Source organism: Silurus meridionalis, chromosome 2 (genome assembly GCF_014805685.1).
Source record: "Silurus meridionalis isolate SWU-2019-XX chromosome 2, ASM1480568v1, whole genome shotgun sequence".
Lineage (NCBI taxonomy): Eukaryota > Metazoa > Chordata > Actinopteri > Siluriformes > Siluridae > Silurus > Silurus meridionalis.
This window is the reverse complement of record NC_060885.1, coordinates 32,929,681-32,955,425: the sequence shown is the minus strand read 5'-3', so window position 1 is coordinate 32,955,425 and position 25,745 is coordinate 32,929,681. Positions and strand designations below refer to the sequence as shown.

The 25,745-nt window shown below is 37.6% G+C and overlaps 1 protein-coding gene across 2 annotated transcripts in view; it reads left to right on the top strand.

Moving 5' to 3' along the window:
• The window catches only part of csmd1a (CUB and Sushi multiple domains 1a), a 378,189-nt gene that overhangs the window by 108,682 nt on the left and 243,762 nt on the right, over positions 1-25,745 (top strand). For both annotated transcript variants that reach the window (XM_046872557.1, XM_046872551.1), the window contains one exon: positions 13,386-13,602. Coding sequence is in view for 1 of the 2 variants with exons in the window: in XM_046872551.1 (XP_046728507.1) it covers positions 13,386-13,602 (217 nt within the window). In the remaining variant the exon portion in view is untranslated. The remainder of the gene's footprint in view (positions 1-13,385; positions 13,603-25,745) is intronic.

Genomic DNA, 25,745 nt, shown 5'->3' with positions numbered 1-25,745 from the left:
TTTTGCTAAAAAAGGACGACACAGACTTTTAGTTTAAACACACTGAATTTATAATGAATAGTTACAGGAGTTAGAAAATCTAGCTTTGGAAGTCGGAGCTGTCCGTGGTCCTTAAAAAACAAACTGTGCTAGAACACCTCAATTAATGCACGGAACTTAGCAACGACTACAGGCTTTTTTTTTTTTTTTTTTGGGACTTATCAAAGTCTAGATTATAATTAAAAACACAGATTTACTAAAGATGACTGAGGGATTTACCCCCGAGTGTTTAATGCCACCACAAACCCAAAATCATGAAAACACCTGCATGCGATTCTTACAGAAGTTATGTAGTTAGGACAAAAAAATATGATCATGTCGGTAAAGTTCAATGTAAACCACTAGCATGCTAGTATAACTAGATTGTTTTGTCATTAAACATAGCCACGAATAAAAAATGCACAATTTTTAAGTGAATGTGTGCAAAACAAAGCTGTTGTCATTTTAAATAAAACTTATAACCAATCACATTTATTCTGTCAAACACTTACAAAATACACACATTTTTACATGAGCAGAATAGCATTACTGTCTGCTTTGTGTGTTGGATTTCATGCAGTTTTGGGACGCAATACAGGGAGGTAATTTTCCACCCACAGTGCAACTTATACTGTATTTACTATAAAGCTTGACAGGTACTTTGGGAACAGTGCACATGAATAAACCTTTTTACAGGCTTTTTAAATTCGAGGGTTAATAATACAAATAACCTTTAGTTTTTTTAAATACTGTTTATTTTTGAAACATAAAGAATGCATGTCTGTACAGTTTTGTACAGAAAAGCTCAGCATGTAAACCAAGCTTTAGAAAATAAACGCTTGAAGTCGCTCAACAACCAGTGCCGTGCCACTAATGCCAGAAACATCCACTGTTTTTACTCTGCAAATAAAAGGTCTACACGGCTTTATAATTTATTGATGGTCTCATTCGCAACATTCAGTGAAAATTTTGTTTAAATAATTATTTTTGTTTAATATCCCATGTACAGCTCTATGGTACATTTCAGCAATAAATCATACCTGCCACATCTCTTAAGTATTTTTATATACATATTTGCGACTATTAGTTGCTTCATTTGATTCGAAGCTAGTCTAAGTCAATTTGTTACCCGTGGACACGTCTGTATTAGCGACTCGGTGGAATATACTCCAAGCCATCGTACCTCATACCGATATACAGTAAGCGAGCTTGCGTTTTTATTTTCTCTGGGAGTGACTGAGTGTGAGATAGCAATGATGTGGAATCTCCCCCCTCTTGCACCTCCCCATGCATAGTTATTCCCTGGAGATCCTGTCCAAAAAGACAATCATCATCAGAGAGCGGTTTGCAGTTTGCTATCATCAGTGCTGCACAATTAATCACAAGCGCAGTACAATTAATCACAAATCTGTACAGTGTACCTCGTTTCATTACCGGTAGTTAGATTGTGAAATATGACCACGTTGGTATTTTGAGAGGATCGATTTAAGTACAACCAGGAGTAGGTGTGCTCGTTTATTTAGATAAACCTACAATAACGGTTGATCTTCAAAGTATATACTTAGATGTTCATGGTTGTAAATTCTAAAAGAAACACGAGGGATGGATCGATATTGAAATGTTTCCAATTGTTCATGAAGCCGTCAGTCAAGAAACATGCGTATTATCATTGCAGATGAGCTGTAGTGTTGTTATTGTTATGAGAAAGTATTCTGTTGAACTTATTTCCATAATAATTTAGCAGGCAAAGAGTGCACTGGAAATATAATTCATTCCTCAGGAATTTCGACAACTGTGTTTCTTTTCATTTTCTTCGATTTTTCTTCAAAGAAAGACAATGGAGAATTATTCTTGAAAAGTATTCATACTCACTTAGGCCACTTTGGCAAATCCATGACCAGATCAAATTGTTTAAGATATTTCTGTGACATTAAAGTCACTGAAAAGTGACTGGGCTTTACTTGCACATGAGAGGCTCTTTTTCTCTGTTTCTTTTTTTCTCTCTCTTCTGTCTTGCTCTTATTATCTTTCTGAGGAACTTTAATGTATATAATAAATGTAGTGAATAACAATTATAAAAAATACTGTTATACTGACTATTGCTAGTAGTATTAGTGGCTTTAACTTAATTAAGAGAAATTAAAGGTCTATCTTTATACTGTATATTTAAAGTATTGCTAAGCTACCATTTTTGGGCCCTTGAGCAAGGCCCTTAACCCTCTGAATCATGGCTGACCCTGTGCTCTGACCCCAACTAACCCTAACATTGGTGGAATATGCGAAGAAAGTATTTCACTGTGTTGTAATGTACATGTGACAAGTTAAACGCATCTTTACCTTTAAGGAAATGGTTAAATGAGTGGATGAGGTTCTAGGGTAGTGTTTGGAAGGTTGAGGTTTCAAGCCTCAGTATCGCCAAGCCGCCACTGTTGGGCCCTTGAGCAAGGCCTTTCACTCTCTCTGCTCTAGGGGCGCTGTATTACGGCTGAACCCAGTGATCTAACATCGCTGGGATATGCAAAGACAGAATTTGAAAAGTCCCTATAGTACATCCAACAAACCCGTACAATTCCTTTTTTATTCCATCCTGTGGGCTGCTGTTTTAAACTTCTCGTATCTCATTTCATATGGACTTTATTTCAGTCACAGAATCCAATTGGGTTCAGTCTCTCAGTCGGCTCCTTGTCATGGCTGAGCTTCTGTCTAAGTGCGGCCGAGACTCTGCCTTATCTGGACATGTGGCCTGCTCACGGAGTCTGCCGGTGCGGGATGAGCTCACTTTAATACACCTGCTACAGTACTCCTTTCCATTAATCAGTACACGCTTCTTCTGTCAACCTCGGTGCACTTCTAGAAATGGATCCCTGCATTAACATAAAAGAAACTACTTTAACGTCCGTTTTTTTTTTAAATGCATACCTTTCCGGTTCCACTGCTGTGAGCCCAAGGTTCTGCTTGTAGCTCGAATTCAATGCATATTGAACCAGAACTCTGAGCATCTATTCTCTTCTCTTCTGTCTTGCCTTTTTTTTTTTTTAAGTAAAATAAATTCCTCATCGCTGAAAGAAGTTCAGCACATTCATGTCCAGCTAGGATTAAATTAATGGTATAGGTGTTTGGGTGTTCATTTGTCGTTCGTCAGACACTTAAACGAAGCATTGCTGAGGATTTTCTGTGCATGAGGGAAGATATCAAGCACTAATGCAATGCCTTTCAGACTCAGCACGATCAATTAGAGTGCATTGGCGTCTGGTTGGGTTTAGAGGAACGTTGTAGGTGTTAATTTGACACTTGTTGGCCATAAATGAGGTCATCACGGGAGATTTCTCTTTGCATATGTGAAATATAGTATTATGCTTTCAGGTTTAGAATGGTTAAAAATGGTGTTGAATAAGGCTGGGTGATGTGAAGATCAGTATTTAGATTATTTTCCTTTTTTTTTATAATAATAAATACATTTGAGAAAAAATGACATGTAACCAAAATCAAAGTAAAACCTGGCTGCAAGCAGCTGATGCAGTGGTAGATTCATTAAATTTTTTAAATGTTAAATATTTCATATCCGCTCTGGCGACCCCTAATGGGAGAAGCCGAAAGATGATGATGATTTCATAATAATTATATAGCATAAAAAATACAATAATCATTTTTTTTAAAGCAACACCATTTTTATATGTATGTGAGCAAAGCAACATTTTATGATGCACAACATGTAGCTCAGAAATTCCTTCCAAACGGGACGACAAATGACACGTTCTTATCATAGATACTACCATTTAATACAGTTTGTTGTATAATTGCCGTTTGCCATTAACCTCATAATACAACGCAGGCAGAAGCGGGTTATTGCTGTTGGAGTTGCGCTGTGTAGGTTTCCAGCTAAGAGTCTTATTGGTAATGTAGCATTATACCCTAAATCAGCTATATTCAGATTTTTCTCTTATATATTCTTCTATTTGTTTATGATCGATATGTACGCTGCCAAGTTTATCCAATGACAGGACAGAAAGGCACTGGCTATGTCTAGGTATGCAGGTAAATTATGTGAAAATTACCATTCGGTAATTGGTCGACCTTTCAGCCAAAATAACTTGGCTGTCGTTTCTGGAATCATACTGGAATCATTTTGCTAATAGGAAGCCATCAGTTCGATCGTCAGACTGTGTTTTGAAAAGCTGGATGGAGATATTCTAAAAAAAATAAAAATAAAAAATAAAAGTCAAGGTTTTCCGATATTTGCTGACAGCTGTCCAAATTAATAACCACTCATCAGATTTGTGCTCGGAGGGTTTTTATTGGCAAGGTTCTTCTACACTGTATTATAAACTCTGCAAAAGGTGCAAAGTATAAATTCGTTCAGAGTTTTGCTCCAAACTGTGGACGTGTTTATACAACTGGTTATCCAGCATATTTAGTTAAACATAAATCCTCATACTTTTACTACTACTATTCCTACTACTCCTACTGATGATGATAATGATGTTGATGATGATGATAAACTTTCATGTACCTCTTTTTTTGAGGCACTTTGAACCTGATATATTTATCTATAATTATTAGTAGATGCACTATACGTTTATTATTTAGAAAGTGACCAATATTTTGTGTTGTTAATCGATTTTTCAAAGGGGCGTTCTCTGAGCACCACTGCTGCGGAGACCGAGGCGTGTCCTAAAAGTCATAGAATACAGATTAACATGGCAGAGGTAGAGCTGCGTCTTCCTTCAGAGAGAAAAAGGAAAAGAACATCTGCTATAATTAATAATTTTTTTTGCACGCAAAGGCCTGTTTGTAAAAGGGCCATGTGTTAGAAGTCAGAAGGCACTTAGGTAAATTGACGATTTGCTGTTTTGTTCTCAACCAAAGAAATAAAAGCGAACTTTCTGTGCCATATTGAATTGCAGAGCATCATATTTCTTCCATTGAATCGCATTGTGTTGAATCTCGCTGCTTTGTATTGGGGTGAATCGAATCACATCGGTAGCTACTTCGTATGTATCTTTTAATGTACCGTATCGTTGATTATGAATCGAGATGTGAATCGCATCCGCCTTAGTTATGGAGATGCGCATCCCTAAAACCTACATATAAACATCATCATTCAATTAGAAACTGAATGAGTGTTTAAACATTTTTTAAGAGTCTTAAGAATGCGTCATACAGTATCTGTGCGTGTCTGACAGCAGCCAGAAGTGAATACCACAGTGTAGGAGAATAAGAAGAGAGCGACATGTAACCTTATGGAACATCAATGAGTCTGAGGAACAGGTAACAAACCTGAGTGAGAAGAGAAAAGGTTACATTTCAGGGCATAAAGTGTTAGAGACGCAGACGAATCCTGGAAATTCTGGCTTTAGAGAGTATATATAAAAATCATCCTAAAACCTAAACAGGAAGCCAATGTAAGCATTCTGAAATGGAATAATATGATTATTACTACTACTTATAATAATAATAATAATAATAATAATAATAATAATACAGTATTTAGAGAAAGAAACATACAAGCAGAACAAAGGAAAGTGAGACATGAGAAAGAGACTAGAGTGAGAGACTGAATTAATGGAGAGAGAGAATGAGAGAGAGAGAGAGAGAGAGAGAGAAAGAGAGAGAGAGAAAGGAAGGTAATGGTAGTTTTAAGGTAACCCAAAGCTAAAACACCTACTTCTCCATATGAGACATTTATGTGTCATACTAATGTCTGATTTTTAAGTAAGAGTAAATCTAAATGCATATGGAACAGAAATCAGGAAACAGAAATCTGAATCTGTCAAGATATGTACAATAAGGACCAGGAGAAGGAAAGAAGAAGAAGAAGAAAAAAAGCAGTTGCCAGTGGATAATGACTGTGTTGGTGGCATGCTTATTGAGCTGCAGCGCTCCAGAGACCAAACACTGGCCTACACAGTTGGGAAATTGTTTACTTAGCCTGTCTAAATCACACAGGAATGCGACTTGCCTGACAAGAAATGAAGCTATTTAGTCATATCCATATCAGGTCGCCCATCTTGTGCGTATTCTGCTAAGTGCTAATACGATTGCTACGGCCCAGCGTAAGAGCCAATTACACATTGTTTGGAAGTTACGGCTCTCGCAATGACACACCGGCTAATATCGGGCGCGGAACGTTGGCGAAGTCAAGCCGCAACTCCGCCCGTGTTTTCTAGATGTTCGCCATAAATCCTCAACCGACGTCGCTCTGCTATGATTGGAACAGGAACGAGGAAAGGAAATTATGGCAAAATAATACAATCCATCTCTTTGACTAGCCATGAACGCCTATGTTTTTTTTTTTTTTTTTTTGCGTTGTTTGTTTTTATGGTTTACGTCAATCATGCATTATTTAGCATTGCTTAAAACCTCAGCTGTTGTGAAGAACGGCACATTCCTGATTTCAGTGTTCCCAGCTCGGCCTTCGGATTTATTAAAAAAGAAAGCAGTCGTCTGAAACTTGTTACAAGTTTTGATGAATAATATGTGATATTTATCGCTATGTGGCGATATTTCCTTGACTCAAAGTTGTGTCTGTTTTATAAAAGACACATTTTCAATCAAAACCTTTTGATCTGAACAGACCATAATACATTTCATGCTTAATCATGCTAATTGTGTTGATTTATTTATTTTTATATTGAAATTTTAATATTCCAGAATAGACCATTTCTATTAATATAATCGCATTTTTATAATTATTTTCCATGAATATATTATATTAATATTATACTCTTTTTTTTAGATACATTAATTCAATTTAGAAGATACTTAATTGCATGCAGTTCAGAATTAAAGGTCCCCTTAAACATTCCACTGTATTTTTTTGTATCATTTCTTCCTGTACTTTACAGTATGAAGAAAATTTGTTTATTACATCCTGATCTATGTGTTTTAATGATATTAAAACAGTGTATCAATAACATGAAACAACATGAAGTATATTGTCATGTTTCAGATATGGATGGAAAAGTCAGTTGTCCTGAAACTTTGGTCTATATAATGTACATGACCATTACACCAACCTAAAATGATTATTTGTTATAATTTTTTTTATTATTTTATCTTCTTTTACTTGATTAAAAAAAAGTGAAAAAAGTAAAAATTTTAACGAATATACAACTCATGAATTATTCATGCAATTCCCTTTCTATTTATATTCCCATTGTTCTATAATGATTCGTTGCCCAGTGTTAATTATAGCTGTTAATTTTCAAGTCATCATGCTGGTTGCCACAACAGCTATTAAAATAATAACCGATAGTAAGTATCTCATTAACACACAGTAATCTTTATATAACAATCCTGCATGTTCTGCATGTTGATTGTTGGCAAAAAGACCAATTTTACTGCCTATATTTCTAATTCCACCCCAAACCACAAGCCCTGGTGTACAGTAAATGTGAAAATATAGAACCGGCGATAATGTCATATATATTCATATACAGTATATGAATGAAGCGCAGTATTTTTCAATTAAATACATTGTAGGTTCTCACAGTATCTTGGTGTAAAATATACACTACTGTAAATCGACAAAAGTATTGGGACATGTGACATTTCTATAGCATTACATTCGACCTATTGAATGCCATTGGGATGAATTGGAATGCTGACTTCTCATCCGACATTACTAACACCCTTGTGTCTGAATGAGCACAAATCTCCACGAGCACACTCCAAAATCTAGTAGAACATCTGCCCAGAAGAGTGGAGGTTATTTTTAAAGCAAATATAAACTAATTGATTTTATGCTCAGGTGTCCAACGATAAAAGCAATGTTTTTTTACTTGTCACGTGGCTATTACAGCACAGTGAAATTCTTTTTTTGCATATCACAGCGATGTTATTAGGCTGATACAGTGCATACCCCTGGAGCACAAAGGGTTAAGGGCCTTGCTCAAGGGCCCAAGAGTGGCAGCTTGGCGATACTGTGATCTATGAGTGAAATATGAGTCCATATCTTTGTCCTGATTCGGATTGTAGCTGCTGAGTTTTAAATATACAGTATAGTAATATAACGTGTCCATTGGAACCCTAGTGAGACGTGCATTTGAGTATTCAATGCTGGCGGAAAAAAGAAATAAGAGTTTTGTTGGTTTTGAATGAGCGTTCAATAAAATGCAAGGAGTTTATAATAATACAGCATCTAATAGTTTACTTAAATTTATAATAATTTCTTAGAACTTACTCTGTGCATTTTTAAATAATATAATTAAATAATTTTACTTATACAGTATGACTTGCTTTGCATCTTTACCTTAGGTCTTGGGATCTGTCTGTCTGTCTCTCTATATCTATCTGTCTGTCTGTCTGTCTGTCTGTCTGTCTGTCTGTCTGTCTGTCTCTCTCTATATCTATCTATCTGTCTGTCTGTCTGTCTGTCTGTCTGTCTGTCTGTCTGTCTCTCTATATCTATCTGTCTGTCTGTTTGTCTGTCTGTCTGTCTGTCTGTCTGTCTCTCTATATCTATCTGTCTGGCTGGCTGGCTGGCTAGCTATTTGTTTTTATAACTCACTCTTAAGCCTCTTTAGTACTGATAAGGTAATAAAGGATTAGTAATTGATTTAGTTCTGTAAATCAGTGTTATAGACACTGTGCAAATGACCTCTAACACATGAGATGTTCCCTCGGTCACTCCATGTTTTTTTTTTGTGCAGAAACCAAAATATATTTATTCGGAGGCATTTGTATTTGCTTTGTTCCTCTGGACCCTTGAATACCTCATTGAGAAGATGATGGTATCTCTGGATGAGGGGAAAGCCTGGCGTTTGTCTGGGAGGTGACATTGCTTGAGGTGTGTGTGTGTGTGTGTTGGATTTGTTTCTCAAGGTTACAGAGGTGAGATTTGTTTCGACGGTTCTTGGGAAGATATTTTTCACACAGCATTCAACAATGAAATTCCCTGTTAACATTAATTATCTCGATATGGATTTACTTTATCCCGTCGCATTTCAACTACTGTCTACATAAAGTACATTAATGTTCTCTGTGGAATTGTTTCTTATTCTATTGGTAGTGTAAATGATCCATGGTCCCCTTATAGTGGTGCATTTCCTCTGTAATTCATATCACCTTTCTTTATGCACAGTATGTTAATTATACGGTAACTAGAGAGGTGAAGTTTGTAATAACAAATTCTTATGTTGGCTTGACAAATCCAGTCGGAAGGAAGGGAAGGAAGAAGGAAGGACGGATTTACAGACGGACTGCTTGACTTTAAGCCTTGATCAGTCTAAACAGCAGGAAAGACAGCTTGGTGGAAGAAACCTAAAAACTTAATATCGCTTAAAATATTAAAAAAGGTCAGGATTTTATAATGAAGAACACAATATTAGTGATTGTCTTACTTTTAATTACTATTTGTAGTGATGTTTTTTTTTCCTTAAAAAAAAGCAGTCAGATTTCCTCCAATAGATTTGATTTAAAACATGATGTGCTTTCAAGGCCATTCGTTGTATCATATTTACTCAGAGTAGGGAATGCACTGCATTTAAGTCGATTACATTTGTAGTGGAAATTATAGTAATTAGACATTAGGCACCTTGATGGGCTCCTTCAGCCATGTTTACAGGAGGCACTGTTTACCACTGCGAGCCTTCAGACGCCAGCGGGACGTGTTTTCAACTCGCAGCACATTGAGCACTGAGGGAAAATAAATGCGTAGTCGAGTTTTATCTGCTGGAGCGGGTTTAGCTAGCATGCTAACACTCGCTGGTTACTGCTATTCTGGTTTTGACAGCCTGGAGAATGAGTTACTACTTTTTCTACAAGTAAAGCTTATATTGTTTTTATATTGTTATTATAGCATTTCTGTAATATTTTTATATATTTTTGTATTTATTCATGCCTCTCTATTATACCTTCACCTAGATTTAGTTTCCAGTAAAAGCTAGTAGCCCAATTGAAATCAACACAACTGTTTGTTTTTGTTTGTTTGTTTGTTTTTGCATGGGATCCCATTGGGATCCACAGCTCTACTGTTGCTCAACTATATAAATTCCCTTTTGTATATATTTAAAAAAAGAAAAAGTGCACCTCTATAACTCTATGCATTGTTTTATGTACTGTTGTGCCCCCCAAGTCTCAGTTGTTTGCCACCCTGTTATTCAGTTTACCACGGCTGTGCTGTGAATCTGAGATCTTCAGCTCGAGTCGTGTGCACCTGCTGCCCTGCACAGTTTGGTGTTTCCGTGCCCTCAGCACACCTGACCCAGCTCATGAAGGGTTTATTATTTCAGTGATGAGTTGGATCAAATGTTCACACATTGGAACCAAGGTTTTTGAACGATTCTTCACACAGCGCACTGTGGTATATTCTAGAGCCGAATATTTTATCAGTTGTCTCGGCCAACTTGAAATACAGCGTGTTAAACTGATGATTTTTTTTTCACCTCTGTAAACCATCAAAAGCAGCTGCCCTCATCAACCCTTGTACCTGTAGCTGACCGTTAAAGTGCTGAGTGATTATATATCAGATCAAACAAAGAGGTGAGACAATTATTTAAGTTTTAAGCGGAAAACAGCTCCATCAAACGGCCCTTTTCCATCACACTGGGGCCGTGCTTTGAGGCCACGGTTGATGGATTGGTACACAGCGGGAAGGTTGAGAAACACAGAAGCCTGATTGATGGAGAACCGAAAGGAGGGGAAGAATGACAGGTTCACGACCCTGTAGAAAACGCATAATTTCATCTCCTCGGTAAATATCTTTTCGCAAAGTCAAACAGCATAGGAAGGCCTTTTGCATGGGATTTTGATATGAAAGTGGATTTTATGCTCAGCCTAATGAATGAACATTGCACTGTTGAAAAGATACAGAATGGGAAGAAGAATAATTATTTCCTGCAACATTCATGTGTGTAGTCCTAGGAAAAGTCTAAAGAAATAATGATTGAACTTATTTATATAAGCAGGCTATACTTTTTAAGATACTTTCTTTCGGCTTCTCCCATTAGGGGTCGCCACAGCGGATTATCCGTATTCGTGATCCGCATGTTTGATTTGGCACATGTTTTTACGCTGGATGCCCTTCCTAACGCAACCCTCCCCATTTATCCGGGCTTGGGACTGGCACTAAGAGTGCATTGGCTTGTGCAACCCTAATGGCTGGGGTTCGATTCCCGGTCAGGTGAGAGTGCCGCATCCTAACCACTAGACCAGTATATTATTTATATTATATTACCATATTTAAATTATTGCGTGGCACCCAACCGTAGCAGCGTATATATGCGGTATGATATATTGGGCGATACAGAGCAAGTGTGGCTCCGTCCTCCACTCACGAACCGGTGCTTGTCCACGCACCCTCTGCCACATACATATACACTGTAAAGTTTGTACATTACGGCACTGTAAATTGCTCTGTTTTGCTAAATTATGTACTGCAATGTGTTACATTATTAACAAATTACAGTATACTACCCCATACTGATTCCTGGGTAGGTTAGGTCATGGCTCGACTTAGGATATTTTCAAGTTTCAATGTGGGCATCTCCATACGGCTTCATCATAACTCTGGAATTACATATATATATATATATATATATATATATATATATATATATATATATATATATATATATATATACTGTAGAAATATAGAATGGTTATATTTTGTCCTTGGCTGACCTGAGCTGGAGTCATATTTGATTTTGTGATGTTGTAACCCACCTGCCTTAAGGTTTTGGATATTGTACAATCCGGTATGTGTTTTTTTTTGTGTTCACTGGAGTTGCAAAAGGTAGTTTGAGTTACTGTGGCTGTCCTGCCAGCTCGAACCAGGCCAATCATTCCCCTCTGCAGAACACAGAACTCCTGTGAACTAGAGAGAGAGAGGAACTACTGGATATACAACTTTTTATGAATTTGACCAATCAAAGTCCAGACAACAATCCAGTTTTTATCTTTTGTACAGTTTGGGCTGTGTATTCATGCATTCGGAAACACACACACTACCTATAAAGTACCTTCACTTAATGTGCCGAGCTGATGCTGAGACAATATAGACAGTATAATGAAAAAATGGTTTTCAGCCCAAAGAGGTTGAAAAGGACAATGGTGTAATCTCATTTCATCATGGATTATACATCTCTTTAATGAACCCAAATGCATTGCTGATGACTGGGCTGTAGCGCAGCGTGCGGTGCCGCACAACTGTTGGGCTTGTTATGATTGTGTACTCTCATGGTGCTGGAGATAAGCTCAGTTATGATGGGGGGGATTTTGTTGGCAGTGCAAGATAAAATGTACACACACACACACACACACACACACACACACACACACATACAGACACACACACACAAATGCCAAAGAAGGCAGGAAATATTCCAGTGTCTCTGGTTGCCTTAAGTGGCTGAGTTGCTTTTATTCGCAAGCCGTGATTGTGTGACCTTCAAGTTTGAGTCCCTTTATGACTCGGGACTGTTCATGGTGAAAGTGAAATTGACGGGGTATAAAAGCTGAATGAGATTAAAAGAAAACCCAATCTTTTTCACGTTCGTTATTTATTTATTAAAGCTTTTGAACTTGTCACAAATTATATTTTGGTAAGTCTATAAATCGTGGGATACTGAGTTTGTTTGGAACAAAGCAAATGCTTTTATTATTATTATTATTATTATTATTATTATTATTATTATTATAAATTCTATGTTCTATTGGCACATGCAAAAATAAAAATGAAGAATCTGGAAGTACAACCAGACTGTACAGTGCAGATGTATGTTTTATATATTACTGTATAATGTGGACGGCTAAATGATGGATGATGTTATTAATTGGTTTGGGGCTGGACCTCCAGCTTTAGGGCTTCATTATGATTAGCTGAACGGTAATTACCAACTGGGGAAGTTTAAGTCATGCGTTAATAGACAAATTCCCTTTATCCCAGTGCTTGAAAATGTGCTTAAAACATGGTGTAAGATTGAGTTTCTTTATAACAAGGAATAAATAGGTCAATAATTTAGTTTCAATAATGGAGTTTGCAGGATTGTAGGATGCTCTGATTCGATTTACAGTATTATAGTAACTGTCTAATCAGGGTGTGGTAACTTTTGCATACACACTAATAAAAATGAGTCTAACATTATAATAATATTTTTCAACATGAAATTTTCAAATAAATAATTTTTTATATGATTGCAAGAATGTGTCAATTTTCATATCTTTGATTACATGAGTTTGATGTAGATATAAGAAGCTTTAAGGTCTGTTTATGTGTCAAATGCTAAAATAAATGCTACAATTGTATTTAAAGATCAAACACTATGGCTGGTTTAATGTGGCATCAAAATAATGAGATGTGGTGTTGATCATAGTAATGACGACGATGATGATGATGATGATCCCTCTTCTGTTTTTTGCACCTTTAGGTCAGTCGTGTGGCGGTGTGGTGCAAGGCCTGAATGGAAGCATAGAGAGCCCTGGTTTCCCTCACGGGTACCCAAACTATGCCAACTGCACATGGATCATAGTGACGGGAGAAAGAAACCGAATACAGCTCTCCTTCCACACCTTCGCTCTGGAGGAGGACTTTGACATCGTGTCCATTTACGATGGACAACCGCAGCCAGGGAACTTAAAAGTGAGGTAGGAGTCGTGTGTTTACGTCCCATTCTCACAGTGCTCGCATTGTTAATTTCTGTTTTATTTCCTAGTGTTTTTAAAAGGTTTGGAATGCGTTTGTTTGAAATATGAATAAAAGATTGCTACTTGTTAGGCCACTTTGAGTTGAAATCAGAATAGAGATATTTGGAGCAGTAAACTGATACAACGAGAGCGGCGTTGTGTTCTACCCCCATTGTAGATAAACTTTTGAAAGTTTCCAAGGTTCCATTTAAAACTTTTGAAGAATGCCAGGCTGAAGGTATTTTTGGGAACGTGTTTAGTTGAGACTGCTTGGACTCTTGGTAAGTGTCAGACGATTAAACACAGACTATTTGGGTAAAAGCAGGCTTTGTACTTGCTTTGGGGTTGGGGATACTGAACCTAAAAACGTTTACAGATCCAGCGAAATCGTTTTTAAAGTGTGAGTTAAAGGTAATTGAAGCGTCTTTTGTGTGTGTCAAATCAACAAAGCGATTTATTCTAAGTAGCACTTAGGCTGCTGGTGATGTAGCCATGTTGTACGTTTGCTCTTGTCATAGCCGAGCTTAAAAAATGCATGGGCCAGAGGCTTTAAAAGCATTCCTGCCTGCAGATTAACTGCAATTAGTGTTAAGACTGATACGGTTTAATGCTTCTCTTTTTCTCCACCTGTGTTGGATGCTGAACATCTTGGAGATTAAAAAAACAAAAAAAAAAAAAAAACAAACAGACAGACAAAAAACCACTTGTTCTGGAGGAACATTATATGAAACAGCAGTATTTTTCAGTTCGAGTTCTCGGTGGAAGGCGACTGATCCTCCTGTGCTGTTTTAAACACATCAGTTATGGTTCTAAGTCTACACAGCGCCCTCCAATAATATTGGCACCCTTGCTAAATGTGAGCAAAGAATTATTTTTGTTGTTTGTTGTAACTTTTGATTAAAAAATTTACTAAACACTTTTACGGATATTAAACACAAACTAAATTTTTTTTTATTTATTCAATGCATTTGTGGCACAATTTTTGCCACCTTTGTGAAGTTATATATAGTATGTGAAATGCAATGAGACCAAGGAATATAGCTGTGATGTGCAGCAAAAGGTTTTTTGAGCGTCACAATATGGAATTAATATGATATTTGTCTATTAAGTAACACTCGTGCTTACAGGACATGGCGTATTAATATAATAATAAAGTACTCTCATATCAATGGCAATTTTAAAACATACTCAAAATTTCACCAAGATCCACAATATATTATCTAACTATCAATAACTACACTTTATAACTACACTTTTCATTGTACAGTTTTGTATATGTGGTTCTTCTACATGGTGTTACTATAAAGTTGAACCACACAATTGTCACAACTGTAAGAATTCCCCATTAGTAGAACACCATGAGCTGAACATGTTCCAGCATGGCAATGACCCTGTGCACAAATTTGAGTTGAGCATGGAGTGGAAGAACTTGAGTGGCCTGAACAGAGCCCTGACCTCCTCAACCCCACTTAACACCTTTGAGATGAACTGCACCCCAGACCTCCTCACCAATCATCAGTGCACTAGTAGCTCACTAATACCCCTGTGGCTGAATGAGTCACGCTCCAAAATCCAGTGGGAAGGTTTTCCAGAAGTGCAGAGCTTATTATAACAGAAGAGATGGAACCAAATGAATGGGATGTTCAACATGTGTTGATGGGCATCATGATCATGTGTGTACAAACATTGTGACATAATGACATAATTGTTAAATCTGTTAGAAATTCTAATGGTTAGAATTTAGGTCACCTGAAAGTCTAATGTGAAAAATCCACCTGGATAATGAGGCTTGTTGATTTCTTGAAGCTGGATGTGCAGATAAATATGAACATTTCAGGCTTTTTTTTCACTCTTTAGCCAATGATAGCACTAGGAGCTAGCTACAGGAATGGAGCTTAGAAAAGATCTGATCTGATTTGTTTAAACGATCGACAACAAAATCATGCTTGTAAATAATCGGACAAAAAAACATTCATTCACATTTTCGAATGAACACTGTTAATCTCGGTGCTGGTTAATCAAGACCAAATCTAAACTACGAATTATTAATGAGCAGGCGTTAAGGTATATTCTCACCATCTAGTCATCGAAGTTGCATTTCTGGACCTTCATAAGCGACAGATTTTAAGTAGCTGATATTGTTTGTGTGTTTTGTGGTGATATCAGGAAATGGTTTGAGCTCCTGTATAAATATGATAAGACTGATCAGGGTCCTGGTTGGCGAATACTTTTAAATAAAGATTTGTCATTTTATACATTTCGAGAATTTATGGTTTACCATCAGAATGCAGGTGATGATGGAGTGTGTGTGTGTGTGTGTGTGTGTGTGTGTGTGTGTGTGAAATGACAATACACATGTTTATGACCAAAGAACACAAAGTTACAAGGACACGAGAGTTTTTAATGCTTTGTATTTCCTCGTAGTACCATAAAGTGTAGTTGTAAACAGTGAAAAATTACGATAATAAAGACAAAGCACGATTTTGAATATCATCTAATCTTGAGTATAGATCGTAAATTCTTTGTTTTGTAAATTAAGTAATTGAGCTTCAAAGAACTTGGACAATTAGGCATTATTAGCAATTCTTTTATTTGCGAGCCGGCGATGTAATCTGAGCGTAAAAACTTTTCTGAGAACGAAAGAAATGCTCAGTTATGAAATGAATCATCCTGCAAATATCATCTTATTGAATTAAGCAATTAAGTCATTACATCATTATTTTAACAAAGAGGATGATTATTCTGTCCCTCCATCTTTTCTCTTTTCTCTGTAACAATCAGAGGAAAGCTTAACATTTACGTGTGTTCACGTTATACAGTATAAAGACCGATCCTAAAGTCCTAGAGTGATTACTTACAGGTCATAATCTTCTCAATGCGAAATCGAGTTACTGCCCGGGTTTATTATTGCAAGACAATATATTGCGAGTTATTTTTTTTTTTACGTATTGATGTTTATGAATCATTGGTTGTTATGATATTACAGTGTATTAAACAATATCGATACCGCTGCGGTGCGATTTCGCAGCATATTGCACGAGAGAATAATGCTGATGCCGTGACGACCTAAAAATAACAATACAGGTGGTTTTCCGCAGGCAGACAAATCTCCTGCTTGTTAGGACAAATGAAGATGTGATAACCAGTTACCATCCTGATGCTGAGCTTCTCTTTTTTTTTTCTCTGTTTATTATTTGGTTCAGTTAGTAATGAAAATGGATGCATTACTGTGCAAATCTGTAGTAAAATCATGGCATGATCATGCTAGTTGCTGATCGCAGCGTAGCGTTAAGTATGTGCCGGTGCTGTCAGTCAGCGCTCACGCTAATTAAGTCGGAGCTATTACCCAAGGGATTGTGTGTGTGTGTGTGTGTGTGTGTGTGTGTGTGTGTGAAGGATGCAGCACAGCTCCATCTCAGTTATGATGGATGCTTTGTCTTACGTGCTTATAAAGCTGACACCATGCATGCTGTGACCACAGTCGCGTGACTTGCAACTGTCTGTTAGCGTCACAGTTGCGGATTTAATACCTGCTCTTACGCGGAGGGCTAGCGTCAATCACTAGCTCTGTCTCTTTGCGGAGCTGTGACAGCTCGCCACAAGGTGTCAGTGGAACCTTAATCCAGGCCTTTTTTTTTTTTAATACTAATGACATACACACATCAGGCGTGCATAACAGGGTACCCTACATTCACAGAGGGGAAAAATAGGCCATGCACAGATAACCAGCGACTTGAACAAATCCAGCACATGGGACAGAGATTCAAGCTGGCTGAACTAAGAAAGCATTTTGGAAACATGCAAGAGAGGGAGGGATAGTTTTTTTTGTTTCATGATATGAGAAATCTTCTTTATATATGCATTTTATTACAATCTATGACAATTTATATCTACCTATAGACACACACCCATCAGGCATAACATTATGAACACCTGCCCAATGTTGTGTCCCCTTTTGCTGCTAAAACAGTCGTGACCCGTCGAGCATTAACATGAAGTTCTTCAGCAGTTTAAACTACAGGAGCTCGTCTGTTGGATCGGACCACACGGACCAGCCTTCGCGCCACACGTGCGTCAGTGAGTCTACGACCCTGTTGCCGGTTCACCACTGTTCCTTTATTAGAGCACTTTTGATAGAAACTGACCACTCCAGACCAGGAACATCCCACAAGAGCTACAGATTTGGAGACGCTCTGACCCAGACGTCTAGACGTCACAATTTGCCATCAACTTTAAGGACAAACTGTTCACCTGCTGCCTAAAAATCAATCCACCCACTAACAGGTGCCATGATGAAGAGATCATCAGTTTACTGGTCATAATGTTATAATGTCATGTATGTATGTATGTATGTAACGTGTGTGTGTGTGTGTGTGTGTGTGTGTGTGTGTGTGTGTGTGTGTGTGTGTGTGTGTGGATGTTCAATAGGGTTCAATTTAAGGCTCTGGCTCCTTTAGGACCTTTACAGAATCGTCTTTCAGCCACTCCTGTGCTGTCTCGGCTGTGGGCTTAGAGTTGTTGTCATGATAAAAGGTGAACCTTCGGCCCAGAGTTTTTTATTGAGGATATCTCAATGCTCCATTCAGCTTTTCCTCAACCCTGACCAGTTACCCAGTCCCTGCTGCAGAACAAACAGCATGATGTTGCCACCATCATACTTTACTGTTGTGATTGTTTTGGGCAGGCGATGAGCAGTGCCTGGTTTCCTCCAGACATAACGTTTTAAATTAAAGCCACAGTTCAGTCTTCAGACCAGGGAAACTTGTTCTACACACTCTGAGAGTACTTCAGTGTGACTCTTTTCCACTGAGGAGAGGCTTCTGTCTAACTACTCTGCCATAAAGCCGAGATCGGTGGAGGGCTGCAGTATTGGTGGTTGTGCTTCTGGAATTTTGTCCCCTCTACATACAGGATCTCTCAAGCTCAGTCAGGGTGACCATAGGGTTCTCTTACTAAAGTTCTTCTCCTCTGATTGCTCAGTTTGGCTGGGAGACCAGCTTCTGGTTCTGGTTGTTCCACACTTCTTCCATATTTTCTCTCCATCTTGCTCTTGAGAAAGTCTCACCCAAATTTCTGCCTCGCAACAATCCGGTCTCTAAACCCTTCAGGCAGTTCCTTTGCCCTCATAGCTTGTTTTTTGCTCTGATATGCAATGTTGTGCCTTTCGAAATCATGTCCACTCAAGAAACCTCCTCAGGTAGACTCATGTGAAGGTGTAGAATCATCTCAGCAATGGTCAAGCAAAATGGGAGGCACCTGAACTCATTTTTAAGTGTTGTTGTAAAGAGTCTGAATACCTATGTACATGGAATATTTTGTTTTTCTTACAGGCAATTTCTAGAATTCTGTTTCAACTGTCATTATGGGGTACTGAGTGTAGATTAATGAGAAAAAAAATCTATCTGAATGATCGTAGTATCAGGCTGCAACATAACAACATTAAAAAAGTGAAGGGGGTCTGAATACTTTATGAAAGCGTTGAATAAATATACGAGTTGGTTGTCAAAAAGATTGGAGACTCGCTCAGTTTACACAGTTCTTCTGGTAGGTGTCCTGGAAGTTTTCTTTTGTTTTTTGAAGCATGTCCAACACCTTTTGTGCCGGATCTCCGCAATAGTGTCAAAACGACGACCTTTGAGCTGGATCTTCATCTTCGGTAAAAAGACTGAATTCCGCAGGAGCCAAAGTGGTGGGTGTCGAAGTGAGATTATGTGGATTGTTCTCTGACGATCATCATGCAAGAGTTGCCTAATGCTTCCGATATTTTCAGGGGTCGAGCTTGTTGAAGGTCTTCCTGATCTCTCGTCGTCTTCCAATGATGATTTTCTGCTCTTAAAGTGCCACTTAAAACACCTTAAACTACTCGGTGCAGCATCGGCGTATGTCAAGCGTATGTCATGTCGAACATCTCTGTAGCGGATTTGCTCAGTTTCGCGTTTGCTCTTTGTTTTGACTTGCTGTCAATGATGAAATCGCAGATGTGGTCGGAAAAGCAGCAGTTAGTACCATTCATCTTCAAAACCTTTTGATGTCACCTATATATAACTATATATGTGTAATTCACAGTAAGTTCTCGCACCACTTTGTGTGTGTCTCTGATGTGGATGGCTGTGTAGCGGCATTAAGTATGTATGTCGATATATCGATATACTGGCATTTAGTATGTAAGTATGATATATCGACATACATCCTTAATGCCGATACACAGCCAGGAAAGGAAACCTGTTGCTTTTTTATGACCACACTTAGGTCAGAACTTTAAAGTATTGTATTGTAACTCAAACACTTTTTATGAATCACATTCATCGCCTGCCATGGCTGCAATTAATCAAAGAATAACTCGAATACTTTGGTTATTAGGTCTGCTAGTTGTCTTGCTACCTAGTAATAAAGATAAAACGTGCTAGCAAGCAATGATGAGTTAAAAAAAAAAAAAAGATGTTAATGTTAGCAAACAAGTAAAGTGTGTGACAGCAGGGAGAGGATTACTGCAGTGCAGCTGGCTCAGTTACGCTGTGGCCTGCGACCCAGGTGGGCCGGCGCTGACTGTGTGGCTGATTGCTTACTCCGAACCATGGAAGTAAAGATAACCACACTACCCAAGTGAAATTATGCCATTGAGCCCCTCTGGCTTTGTTTCTTCCTGCTTTTATAAGTCGACAATGAAAACCCGAGTAAATCTACTCCGCAGTTACGATTCATTTCACCATTACACTTTAAACTAGTACTTTAGAAAAGTTCCCGCTTTTTTTTTATTATGGTTAGAATATCCATGATTTTCTAGATTTTGTAGATATCTAAGAGGGTATGAGCATGGTAAGATTTAAAAATTGGAAATTAATTGATTGTACAGCATCTAAATTTAATATAGAACTTTTTATATATCGTATTTTCCAGACTATAAGCCGCTACTTTTTCCCCACGCTTTGAACCCCGCGGCTTAAACAACGAAGCGGCTAATTTATGGATTTTTCCTGGGTTTTTCCCGGTTTCACAAACTTCCTGCCGCCAAAAAACTGAGCCCCATAACATTAGACCAATGAAATTGCCGAACGTTTTCAGGTGAACCAATGAAACTCTTTATAATAAATCAGATGCGCTCCCACTGAATCGGGCCGCACCACATCATAAGTATGGATGAGGTTGCTCTGACGTTTGACCTGCCGCTCACTCGGACTGTCTACAGGAAATGCGAATCATTCGTCACGCTGAAAACAACCGAGCATGAAAAAACACACTTCACCTGTGTTCTGAGCTGCACGGCATCGGGAGAAAAGCTTCACCGATGGTGATTTTTAAACGCACGACGATGACAAAAGAAAAACTGTGGAGAGAAATAGTTGTGAAAGGAAGAAGGAAGACAATGACTTACTTAGTAGGCTACTGTTTAGATACAAGCCGTGTAACAGACACTGTCTTTCATTAAAGCCTGTGTAAAGTTCATTAGTTTCAGTGTAGATTGAAACGGCTTATTTATGTTCAAAATAAAAATCTTTGTCAAATTCAGTGTGTGCGGCTTATATATGGGTGAGTGCTGTAGAGAAAGTGCTGTTTTCTGATTCTAATGATAGTTTAGTAGCATAGGTTAGCACAGGCTACTAATTACTGCTACTAAATGCCCCGAACTGTGTTCACACAAAGCAAGCAAATGTGAGCGAATTGATATTATGTGACAGATCCAAATAATTTGCATGGACCTGTCATGCGGCAGGTAAGGTCGTTAAAGGTATTTCCTAATCTATTACACACATTTAATATATGAAGAAGAAATATGTACTGTAGCTTGGAAGGAAGTAACAGATATGGTTTGTTCTTATGGTCTCTTGTGAGTGTATGTATCTAATACAAAGAACTAAGCCTAGCACTGCAGATGTCTAGCTTTGGGCTATACACGTTTGGCTGCTACAGTCTTTCTTTTGGAACGAACACAAAAAAACCTGTGCATACTTAAAGCAACAGTTGCGACAGTACAGGCCTCCAAGAAACAAACCAACAAGTGACTCGAACCATTCGCTAGTGTCATTGTCGGGTTGGTTAAGAGTCCGCTTCAAAGTACAAGAATAAATACATTTAAATTAAATCAAATTAAAAAAATCTTGAAATATTTTATATACCAAATGTATTTCAAAATATAAAAGGTGCTAGAGAACTAAGAAAATATTGCACATATGATATTTCGCATCTTATGGAATTGCACAGGGTATAATGATTAGCTAACAGCTCTAACTACATGCTTAGCAAAGTCACTCACTGTATGTACAGGATGAGGATTATAGCAGCTAGGATTTCTTAACACCATCTAAATTACAGTGTCACATCTACAGTATGTATGATAGTACTATTGTGGTGTTTGGGATAGTGGCTGTATTTTAATTAATGGCTATAAATTGTCATTATTAATCATTTTGTTTGATGAATGAACGTTAGAGCCTCAGGTTCCTCTCGAGGTTTCTTCCTCATATTCTCTCAGGGTGTTTTTCCTTGGCCTCTTGTTTATTTGGGATGAACCTTTACAAATTAAGGAACAAACTTGTAGGTGCTAAACTTATGCATTCATACAACTTTAGAACCTCTTTTATCTCCATGTAGCTGCTTCGGGATAACGTCCGTTTTTTAAAAGCGGTCTACAAATAAATATGAATTGAATTGAACAATCTGTCATCATTTCCACAACGCCATTATAAAGGTTTGTGTGAATGACTTTGCTGTTATAGTGTTAGATGTGTAGACGGCACTGCTGTCGATAAACAGGCTACCAGGTTACTGACTGCTTATGAATGATTAAGGGCTCAGGAGAATGTCTGTGCAGATATTTTATTAGGAAAAAGGCAACGTGAGCAGGGCCCTGATATTTCCCTTACACAGGAGCCTATAGTTAGAAAACTCCTCTACTCCGAGTGCATTATACTTCAAATTTAAATGGCTACCGTGTACACCGATACAAGCTGGGAGGTCCAGAATCCGTCTAGCGATGTGATCAAGGCCACGAGAGTCTCGTCTGCAGTCCGTCTTAATTCCTTCACATGATCCGGGTTTGAACCTTTCACCTTTGTCCAGTCAACCATTTCTGACATTTTCATTATTAGTATTTTTTTCAATTTAAGGAAAATGTCACAGCATTTCATCATATTTTTGAATAAAAGGCTGAATTATTTCTTAGTATCTATTTAGTATTTTTTTCCCCTCTGTTGTAGCTCTTGGCAAATTGTTAACACAGTTAAGACCGGTGTATAAATAAACTCAGTCTAATGTAAACTTGTTATTTTCCTATTAGAACAAAACAGACAAACAGACCTGTCAACAACCTTCTTCTCCTACCTCTACAATTCCCTCAGTAATCATCGAAACAAAGAAAAAAGAACCTCACTCTTCACTAAAATTCATTCTGATTCATCTAAAATCAATTAGAAAAATCAGATTGATTTATCATCATAATTTAATGAAAATGAAAGGCTCTTTCAAAAGATGTACATCATCAGATTCCTTCATCCTCACTTTTTACAGTACACACAGGTAGGTTTTGCATTATTACATAATTATGATAATAATAAAAACAATAATAGGAAGAAGACAAAGAATTGTATTTGTTATTTTTAGTATAATATATTTAAAATGCAGCTAGAACTGCTAATTATGCAATACAAAAACAATACAATAATTAAAAAATCACTAAAACTCGACCTATTAGTAATAATTGCATTGCTTGCTGCAATAACACCTGGTTATAACCCGGTTTGAGCCTGAATTAGTAACCTACATTTACATCACATCAGTCTTAATTATTATCGTTAAGGACTGGTTTCTATCTAACATCTTATATATATTCTATCAACATAAGACACTGCAGTTTATAATGTCAAGAGCTTAAAATAGTCAATTTAATATGTGTTCCATATTTAAAAGCAGAATTTTAATTATCACTAATGAGGGATTAAAAAGTCCTCAGGCGTTTCCAGTGAGCCACTTTGTGTGCCATTTTGTAATGCCAGGATCAATTAATACATCGATCTATAAACTACTGAACACAACTTGAACGCTTGACATGACATAGAAGCTAAAGGTCCAGCCTGGACAATTAAAATGGCATGAATAAGATGTGAATTACAGTTAGGTCTCGATATTTGATTTAGCAACATTCTAATAATATAATTATGGCACATTATAACGGATAACAGTGCAGTTATTCAATTGGTTTTGATTTCGTAGATGCCAATATCATATCCTGGTATTTTCAGTGTCTATGTACATAATAGTGAGCAGTGTATAATAGAAAAACCGCTAGACATGTTTAAATAAAAAAATCCCGCATGGTTGAGAAGGAAAAAACCCTCCTTTGACCTAAAACATTACTTATCACAAAACTGCTGCACATATGGCTGTGGGATTATGAGGAGTGAGCATTCTGAACTCTGCTGGCTTATGCTTTTTCGTGTATCATGCAAACGTCAACAGAAGGGGCATGTGGTCCCAGCGATCAAAACGGATTTACTCCCTTCCCCAAAAAAAAAAAACCCGAAACACAGTCACTGATTACGACATTTTGACTCTGAGCCTCATCATGCTATTGCCAGTGTCAAGCATTAAACAGACATCACGCTCAGCTGCCACATGGTAAAACTGAGTGGCTGCAAGTCTCCGGAATCCATGCGGCAAACAAACAAAAAATGAAAAGCTGCCTGGAAAAGAATCATCTTGGACTTCTTCCATTAACGTCCAAAACGGGGGAATTTACACAAATGTAATTATTCCATCAGATTCCTGGTAGTATGTCGGATTTTCTACCAACAAACTGCAGAAATTGTCAACCATGAGCTCCACGTGTAGCCACTCAAGTAAAGTCACGTTAATATAGAATAGCAGTTTGTGCATGTAAACATGGTTAATATTAGACATATTTGTAGCAAGAGAGGGTAAGAAATGTATATCCAGACTCCAAAGACACGTATCTGATGTACTTTTCAGACTGTGTGGACACTAAAATCTGGTCTTTTCAAACGTGGTTGAACCAAAATTGAGTGAGAAGTAAGAAAGTTAAATTTTCAGTGACTTTTTTGATAGAGGACGGTAACCATAGTGATTATACTTTATTTAGTAAAAGGATTAAGAAATGGGTGATTTTATACTCTTACACACAGGAAGTTTCAACAGATACTGTAGATACCTTCACATTAACGCCATGCTAGGCTCGCTAGCAAACAACCAGGAGGTACAGATCCACTAATCTGAATTGTGTGAACTTACCCGAGAGGAAAGATTGATAATATGATAATTTAATGAGCAGAGAGTTTTGATAAGTGAGTGTGGGTGGAGTCTGTGGTAATTAAGCTGTAAAGTTTTCAGGAACACTGTGCAATTACCTGCTATCAGACACACACACACACACACACACACACACACACACACACACACACACACACACACACACTGCTACATAGGGGTCAATCCAGCATGTTTCTTGGAAGTTGGTGGAAACAGGAGAACCTACAAGAAGCTCATGACCCTGAAGCTGTCAGGTCAAAATGCTAACTTCTGGATCCCTGTGCCGTGTAAAAATCCAAGCAAAAAAGGTTCTATTTATGTCCCACTGGGGAAACCTTTAACCCCATATGTCAAACCAAAGAACAAAAGTTATTCTATTTCAGAACGGGGACCAGTTTTAAAGTCCCTTTGAAGAAACCGTGGTCCCTTAACCAAGAAAAAGACCTGTGAGAAATCCGTGTCTGTATATAAATATGGTGCACAGACAAGCTCAGGCAAACAATTCACTCTTTTTGAATGACGAAAGTTAAAACAATTTTGTTAAACTCATTAGAAATGAAGGTAGTTAATTAGAAAATATTACAATTAAGGTCCATTAATCCAATTAGGTATTGCATTTTAACTTTGACAAACTTTTGGAGTCGAAAAATTTTAAATCGGAGGACATCCGCCGCAAGCTAGACGTCCACCATAACGAGTCTACATGAGTCTACACTGGACTCGGGCCAATTAATTATTTTAAGTTAATTTATTTTTTTATATTTCTTTTTATAGTTTTTTATCACTTAATACAAAATATTGTATACAGTATTTTGATTTGTTTAAGTATATTTTATTGTTTATTT